The sequence below is a fragment of the Naegleria gruberi genome (assembly GCF_000004985.1).
Source record: "Naegleria gruberi genomic scaffold NAEGRscaffold_41, whole genome shotgun sequence".
Taxonomy (NCBI): domain Eukaryota; phylum Heterolobosea; class Eutetramitea; order Acrasida; family Naegleriidae; genus Naegleria; species Naegleria gruberi.
The window spans coordinates 352,392-361,242 of record NW_003163286.1 but is presented as its reverse complement, the minus strand read 5'-3'; the positions used below and the strand labels follow the sequence as shown (position 1 = coordinate 361,242).

The 8,851-nt window shown below is 29.6% G+C and overlaps 4 protein-coding genes across 4 annotated transcripts in view; 3 read left to right on the top strand and 1 right to left on the bottom strand.

The window, feature by feature from the left end:
• Nucleotides 1-862: 862 nt before the first annotated feature.
• On the top strand, nt 863-1,759 carry NAEGRDRAFT_51134 (uncharacterized protein; the record flags this gene model as incomplete). The annotated part of the gene is made up of 1 exon (XM_002674284.1): nt 863-1,759. The coding sequence occupies one exon, from the start codon at nt 863-865 to the stop codon at nt 1,757-1,759; it is 897 nt and encodes a 298-aa protein (XP_002674330.1).
• A 116-nt stretch (nt 1,760-1,875) lies between these two features.
• On the top strand, nt 1,876-3,261 carry NAEGRDRAFT_70702 (uncharacterized protein; the record flags this gene model as incomplete). The annotated part of the gene is made up of 1 exon (XM_002674283.1): nt 1,876-3,261. One exon carries the CDS (start codon nt 1,876-1,878, stop codon nt 3,259-3,261), a length of 1,386 nt encoding a protein of 461 aa, XP_002674329.1.
• A 347-nt stretch (nt 3,262-3,608) lies between these two features.
• Nucleotides 3,609-4,196, top strand: NAEGRDRAFT_70701 (uncharacterized protein; the record flags this gene model as incomplete). The annotated part of the gene is made up of 2 exons (XM_002674282.1): nt 3,609-3,806; nt 3,942-4,196. 2 exons carry the CDS (start codon nt 3,609-3,611, stop codon nt 4,194-4,196), a joined length of 453 nt encoding a protein of 150 aa, XP_002674328.1.
• Nucleotides 4,197-5,083: 887 nt separating this feature from the next.
• NAEGRDRAFT_70700 (dynein-1-beta heavy chain, flagellar inner arm I1 complex) overlaps nt 5,084-8,851 on the bottom strand; it is a gene marked incomplete at both ends in the record, with an annotated part of 15,722 nt that continues 11,954 nt past the window's right edge. Inside the window, one exon of the mRNA XM_002674221.1 lies at nt 5,084-8,809. Coding sequence (XP_002674267.1) covers nt 5,084-8,809 — 3,726 coding nt within the window. The remainder of the gene's footprint in view (nt 8,810-8,851) is intronic.

Sequence of the window (8,851 nt, the reverse complement as noted above, 5' to 3'; positions counted from 1 at the left end):
CTTTTGATTATAACAATGATATAATATTTCATTTTGTAAATCATTTTCTAATATTGAAATTGTATTAAATTCTTCAAATTGATCATAATATGAATGTTCCAATGTTTCAAATGTAAAGAATAAAACACTTGATATTAATACAAGACATGTAAATGTAAATAAAAATACATAAATAAAATTAGAAGATTCAGAAAGTACATGTTCTAAATAGATGGATTTAATTTTAATATAAATTTCAAATAATAGTAATGGTAATATTATTAATACAATTGGTAATATTATATATATTATATCTAATGAATAATAATATGGAATGAATATTATTATAAATAATATTAATATACTTAATAATATTGCTTGTATTATTATATTTAAATTATTTAATGATGTTGATGTTGATGTTGATGTTGATGTTGATGTAGATGATTTTGTTGTTGATGTAGGTGATGATGTTGATTGATTATTTACACTATGTTGTTGTTGTTCATTGATATTTGTTTGTAACTTTTCTGATTTGTTATTATTATTAGTATTTGCATTGCCAAGTGTTGTTGTTAATGATGAGGATGGAGAAGATTTTTCCAAAGGCTTGACAGTGATCACTGCACCATCATTTCGTTGTTGTTTCTTATTTTTCATATTTTAAATCAATTTCATTATCATTATCATTCAACAATAACACCCACTGCAGGATGAACGAATAGTTCAACTTCATTAAATCATAGAAAGCCTCAAAGGAACCATTGTTGAATTTATCATACAGCAGAGGTATGCAATAGAATTAGATCCACAACTTTCCCTCCAAATTGTTTGCCGCCAAAATTTTCAAATCTAAACGTTAAATATTTAAAGGTGAAAAAAAATGAGTCATCGATACCACTATCATTCACAACAAGGAGCAACAAACTCTGATCATCATCATCAACCACAACAACAACATCAATACCTTGTTGGTAGAGGACCAACAACAACAATATCAAACAACAACACTACCACATCAACCACCCCTTCACCGTTTGCCTCCCTATTAAATTATAAATCATCAGCATCATCACTTTCAACAAGCCTAATCTCTGACCGTTTAAAGATGGCCAACAACAGTAATACTACTACCACTTCAACACCTTCCTATACACCAATTAAATCATACAAATCTATTATCAATACATCATCAAATAGATTACCTCTCTCCACTATTACAAGTACAAATGGTGCATCTACTGGATATATATTTACACAGGGTGATTCTGAATTGATTAAAAGTAATAAGAGAAAACGTTTAGGAGTTAATGATACTAATAGCCTTTTAGATACTTCTAAATTGAATACTACAATTAATGGTACTACAACTACCACTAGTACTACTACCAACACTAATAACTCTCTTAATAGTTCAATTGTCCAACAACATTTATTTACCAATCAAGAATATCAACAAGTAACAGAAAAGAATCAACAATTAGAAGAACAAGTTAGAAAGTTAAGAATTGATTTACAAAATAGTGAAATGGATAAAGATGAATTTAAACGATTGCATGAAGAAGCTAAGAAAATTATCAAGGAAAATGAAAATAAGTGTGAAAGTTTAAAGAATAGAAATCAATTCCTTCAAAGTCAAGTTCAAAAGCTTTCTCAGAGTAATACTACTAATAACAATAGTAATAATACAACAACAACTACTGTTACTACTACTAGTACTACAATATCTTCACCAACTACAATCAATTCCAGTAATACCATAATAATAATAATGGTATAAGTATTGATGTTAATCCACATTTACTTTCTAAAACTGTACAATATCAAACACATATTGAAAATACCAATGTCAAGATTAGTAATTTATTAAGACAAACAGTTATTACAATGAATAATATGGATAATACAATACAAAATACTAATAGAGATTATATTTCATTATTTGTACAAGGTTGTGTGGATCGTGTTATTCATTCACACAATGAAAAACAATTAGAATCAATGAAAGAACAAGTAACACCTATTATGGAAATTGATATACCAATGTATCAACAAACAATTTCACATTTAAATGTTAAATTACAAGATATGGAAACTAGATATAAGGAATTACTTGAATTCCATCAAGTAGAATTAAATGTTTTACAATCTCAATATCAACAATTACAACTTAAACATCAAAGAGATATGAAAGAGCTGATGACTATTTATAAGAAGGAAAATAACCAACAATATTTTATTAATAATACTAATACTATTAATAATAATACTATTAACAATAATACTAATAATACTTCTACTACTAATAATAATAGTGATAAATTAATTCAAATAGCCAAGATTGAATATCAAAGTTTACAAACAGAATATGAAAATTTAGAATTAAAATATCAAGAAGATATTTCTAAATATTGTAAAGAAATTGAAGATTTAAATTCAAATATTCAACAATATCAACATTTAATATTACAATATGATGAAAATATTAATCACCTAAGATGTAAATATGAACAAATTCAAACAGAATCTATTGAACAATTAAAAAGATTAAGATTAACAAGACAAGATTATTTTAATCAATTAAATCAAATTAAGAATGTAAATAGTTCATTACAAGAACAAGTAAATAATTATAAAATACAAAATGAAAAATCACAAATTGAATCATGGACACTTTATAATACAAATAAGCATTTAACATTAAGATTAGATTATTTATTAAATGGACAAGATAATTTATTACAAGTTCAATCAAATATTAAATCTGAAATTGAATTAATTGAAATGAAATATAATAACATGATTAAATCATATAATTTATTAAAGAATGAATATCAACATGTTATTAAAACATCACAACAAACTTTATTAAGATATGATGATTTATTAAATAGATGTAAATTAGATAGATCTTTTTATCAGGAATTTATTCAATATGAAATTTTACCTTATTTGGAAGTTGCAAGCTTGGATCCAACCAATGAAAGACAATACAAAACACTTCTCCACTTTTTAATTCATTCCATTAATAAGAATATACTAATAACAGATCAATATCATTATAATACAACTCATCAATCTAATGATAGTGATATTAATAATACCAATAATACTAATAATAATAATACCTCTATCTCCCCACTAGATACACAGTGTTGTACAACAACAATTTCAAATTTCAATGATAATCAACAACAATCATCATCACAACAATATGAAGTAGAAGAAATTATCATATCATCCACTCAAGTGTGTGATGAAATGAATGAACAAGATCAATAAATAACACGACAACATAGACGTTGAAAATAGATTTTTTAATCGTTCCTAAATCCGATTTTGTAATTATCAACACGATCATTCGCTTATGCACTTCCGATTGACTTGAAATATTATTTTTAAAATTAATAATTGTTTTTTTACCATTAAAAGACCCTTTCACACTTGTTAAATTATATAATAATATAACAAGCTTGATGTTATGACCTCTGATCTAACACACTTTAACTGTGTACATGATGTATTGTAATATTACAACACATCGATTAACAAAAGAGAGATTCTCTCTTTGATTACTCCTCTCATTAGGCTTTGTTGATTTTAAAGGTTAGGACCTAACCTATTAAAAAATGCAACAACAACAAGAAACAAGTAATAATATGCATACTGCTACTACTTCTACTACTACTACTAGTAGTAGTGTTGTTAATATAACAATACCACTATCGGAGATTGAACAATATAAACAACGTATTAAAGATTTAGAAAATGATAATATTAAATTAAAATCAAAGATTGAAAAATTACAAAATGCAAATACTAACCTTGTATGTATTTTATATTGTTATTTATTTTCTTAACATGATGATAATATATTCCGTATTATTATTATTATTATTACTCTTATATATTACAATAACAATAATCATCATCATCATAATAATAATAACAAATATTAAAAGCAATTACAAGTTGAAGAGGAAGAAGAATTAATAACAAATAAATTGATGAAGAAATTAAATCGATTAAAGAAGGAAAAAGAAACACTTGTTAAACAAGTTGAAGAAGAAGAAGAATTGTTAACAAATACTTTACAAAAGAAACTTGAAAAGGTTCAACAAGAAAAAATTTTTATTGAAAGTAAATTAAAACAAGATAAGGAATATATTGTTACTCAATTGAGAAAACAATTAGAATCTGTTTTGAGTGAAAAATAGTAAGTTGTTATTATTATTTAAATATTAAATGATTTAAAATATTATTTAATATATTATTATTATAATAGTGAAATTGAAAAACAAATTGAAAAGGAAAGAAGTGAAGTTTTGCAAGGAGTTCAAAATATTTTACAAAATCTCAACAATGAAAATAAGACTGATATTGTACAAAAATTGAGTGAACAAGTTGAAATTCTTAACAAGGAACAAAAGAGATTAGCTTCTGATGGTGATAATTATAGACAAAAGAATTTGAAATTATTAAAGGAATACTCAAGATTGGAAAGTGAAAACTTTATTTTAGAACAAAAGATTAAACGTGAAATGGAAAAGAGAAAAGAAATGGATTCACAAAAGATGCAAGATGAATTTGATTTGGAAATTTCATCTGAAAGAGAATTTAATCAAAATATTAAATCAAAGTTGATACCAACAGGATCAGCTGAAGATTTAATTGAAAGAAGTAGAAGATCTCACTCTCTTCCACCTTCATCTCAACCACCAGTTAATATTCCAGGAGTTGCTGTTAACAATTTGAATCCTTCATCAAGCCCACTCAGAGGATCTACAACTCCGAGAGGAACAACTGATTATACTTCACCACAGAGAAAGTCAAGCTTTTCACCAAAACCAACATGTATTCCAATTCCAAGTCCACGTCAATTAGATGATGGTTTATCATCTTCTCTTCCAACTCATTCAAATTTGATGGGTTCAAGTTTTGCAGAGAGATTGAGTCAAGTAAATCCAACCATTACTGATCCATACGCAACAACAAGATTAGGAACTTCACCAAGACTTGGATCTTCATCTCAATTATCTTTTATAAGACAATCACCAAGAAAACATTAATTGTAAACTTATTATTTATTTGTAAATAAATATTTTTAATCTTGTAATAACAAGGCTGTACCTCTCTTCACAAAATGATCAGAATATGTAATTACTCCTCCTAATGGATTGGATCTATCAATTTGCTTATCATCTGGGAGTTGAGCATTAATGAACATTGCTGAGGTTGTTGGAATTGATTGTTGCTTAATCTTCAAATCGAAATAGCAGACCATAGTACTTATTCCAGATCTCATTGGTGACATGTAAACAGGAGCTTTGAAGTAATTATTAGAATTAGAGTACTTCTTCAACTCTTCTTGTGGAACTGGTCTAATATGTACAACAGGTAAATCAATTCTCAATTGTAAAGGTCGAGGTTCTGTCAAACTTTGAGATGAGGCTTCCCATCCAGCTCCTTCTAAAATAAGGCCGTAAATATAAACACCTTCTTTGGCACCTTCTGAGATTTGTGAGACATCTTTGCCAGTAAATTGGAATTCAAAATCTAATTTCTCAACTGATTTATCAACATCGTTGAATCTTCTGGCAGAAATTTGTTTGACTGCAGTCAAGAAACCTTGAGGATGGGTAAAGGCAGACAACCAAAAAACAGCTGGTTCAACATTTGTTGTGGCCCATTCTCTGAAGAAAGTAACCCTCTTATTCAAATCAACAATCCAAGAAGAAAGTGATTTTGTTGATGGATAAGCAGTGAGCCACTTGGCTGGGACCTTATTCGACTTGATATCATGGAATAAATCCTCCAATACTAAATCCATGGCACTAAAGCCTCTAGCAGCTTTAAGCAATTGTTCAACAGTCTTTCTAACCAATTGAATCAAAGCATTGTATCTTTCACACTCTTGAGCAAGTACAACTAAAAGAGGATGATGATAATCAAACTCTGGAATCTTGGAAGAATTAATTTCTTCAGGGATTTCCTTCAAGATTGAAACAAGATTCTGAATATCTTGTTGTATCTTGAGATAAATATTGTTTGATCCAACTTGAACTGTTTGTGGTGTAATCTTCAATAAACCATTCAACAAATTATTGGCAATTTCAATTTGGCTTGTGACAAAAGCATTAGCAGTTTGACCAAATGCACCTGGTGTATCATTTTGGGGCATTCCTTCCCTAATAAACTTCATGAACACAGCATGATCAAGAGTTGGATCAGTTGTTGTGTTTGGAATATTACTAGAGTTTACAACAAACTTTGAAAGTACATTCTTTCCAGGAACAAAATATCTTTCATCATTCAAAGATAATGGGAAATCATTCATATCAAGCAACAAATCATTGAAGAATTGTCTAGAGTAAGTATCTAAAATCTTCTTGTCCACTTCATCAGTTACTCTACCTCCATAACAAATGTTAACAATCATATATCTAAGGGCATCGAAATGAATTCTTGGATGCTTATGAAGTAAGTTATTCATCACTCTCAAAGCTGATTCAAAATCAGAATCATTAAAGTCATAGTTTGATGACCATCCCATACTTCCAAATTTACCTCTTTCAACTACAACACTGTGGAAATAGGCCAACGCAAATAATAATCTTCTATACTCTACTGGTTTAGCTGAACCCTCAAGTTGGAATTGTTGAGGAGAAATAGATTTGAATAATCTGGTCATATTTGCAACAAGACCTGTTGGTGACTCTGCTGCTACCTTTGTTGATCTATGCAATAAGCTTATTGGGAATTTTGGATGTGGTTTGCTTGATAACCAAAGTCTAAAGTTTGGATGAATCTTAGAATTAGTACCATCCTCATCTCTCTTTAGAAGTGTTTCAAGTTTTTCATCTAGCTTAGGAAGCCAATTTACAATCAAATGACAATTGGCAAGGAATACCCACTCACCATTTCTTGCAGCCTTATTCAAAGCATCTTCAATGCAATGCTCTTGTCCTCTACCGAGTGAGAAAATATTGATCTTGATACCCTTTTCTGTTGCAATCTTGATAATTTGCTCTTGTGGATTTACATTTTGGGCCAATGTGAAAATAATTGGAGTCAAGCAATCAGAATCATTCTCATAAACAGATGTAATATCAAGTTGTGGAGGTTTGATATACTTATCAGATCCCATTCTTGAAACAATAAATGATTTGATCATATTAATTAATCTATCTGGTCTAGCACATCTAACAATTAACATCTTTGTCCAATCATCAACCTTTGTTTGCCATTCTGAAGGAAGATGATCATTTTCTGGTTGATCTGAAAGGAACCACACTCTCCAGTCATCACCATCTTCTTCAAATGATCTAGCAATGCCATGGAAGAATGGTACAATTCTATCCATATCTGATATTGCTTCCCATGCTTGTTGAGGTAACCAACTCTTTAGAGGATTTGATGTCTCCTTTTCAAGAGATTGAGCTCCCTTCAAGAAAAAGTCATATTCTTCAGAATTAAGTAATCCATCACTTTGAAGAATCTTGGCACAGAGATGGAAAATGAAGAGAAGTTTGTGCTTTTCAAACAATCCTTGACATACCTTCTTATAGAACTCATAAGTATGGTATTCGTTCAACATTTCAATTCTTTGTTGAATTTGTTGATCAGATCTCTTTGGTTTTGGACTGTTATCAATACTCTTCTTGTAGAGTTCAATATATGAATCTAAAGAATGTTGATACATAACATCAATTTGACCAATGTCGTAAAGAGCAAAGTATAAAATAGATGCTCTTCTAGCAGCTTCTCTATATTGATTTCTTGCGTTATCAATCTTCTTTTCTGTTTCTTGAGATAATTCAAGTTTAACAGTAACTTCTTCACTTGTCTTCTTTGATTGTTGGAGTTTGGTAATCAATACTTCATTCTCTAACAATTCCTCACTTTGGTCACTCAATAATGCACGAAGAATATCTGCTTGTAAGATTTCTAATTGTTTGTTGGCAGCTGCTACAGCTAATGCAGTACTTGTCTTTTGGTCTTCTAGTTCAGGTTTTTCCTTCTTTACCAAAATAGCCAATAATTGATCTTCTAATCCTTGGGCAGTAACAGTAAAGTTGATAATTGAAATATTTGAGACAACTTCTGGAGAGTATCTTGGGTTAGACAATTTAGTTGTCAAAAACAGTTTAAAGTTGTGATTATAGTCTAGTACTTTGTCTCCTAGTCTTAATACATCTCTACCAGATATGGTTTCAATTGATTTCTTAATAATAGGAGTAAGACATGGGTCAAGAGATTCTAGAATATCTTCCAAAAGTACAGGGACACCATTCTTGATGGCTAGCTCCATAACTTTCATAAGTTTAGGATCTTTGAGTGATGTAACATATATTTTTGCATTCTCCAATGATGTACTCTTATCATATCCAAAGAATTTCTTAATCCAATTCTTTGCCTGTCCTTGAGGGTCAATCATCAATGGCCATTTCTTGTTATCGTTCATGACCAAAACACCATTTTCAACTGAGAAGTTATCAAATGGTAATCCATTTCCTGTCCAATCCCTAATGGTAGTGGCTTTGGATAACACCTTGTCAATGCTATAGTCTGGACTAACAGCAAATCCATGATCTGAAATTTCCTTAATCCAGAAGTTGATGAGTTCCTTTCTATAGGTTGGAGTAAATGGACCAGCATAACTGATGAAGGAAGCTGTGAGTAAAATATCACCAACAAGATTCTTGAGTGCACTCTTATAACGTTGAATAGTAAGGAGCCATCTTCCCTTCTCTCTTTCCAATGCGCTTGTCATTTCTTTGGCTCTTGTCAACTTTCTTTCTGTTTCATAGAGTTGCTTTTCAATGAGTTTCTTGTCAGCATTTGTAACTTCATATGTTTACGGGGATCCTCA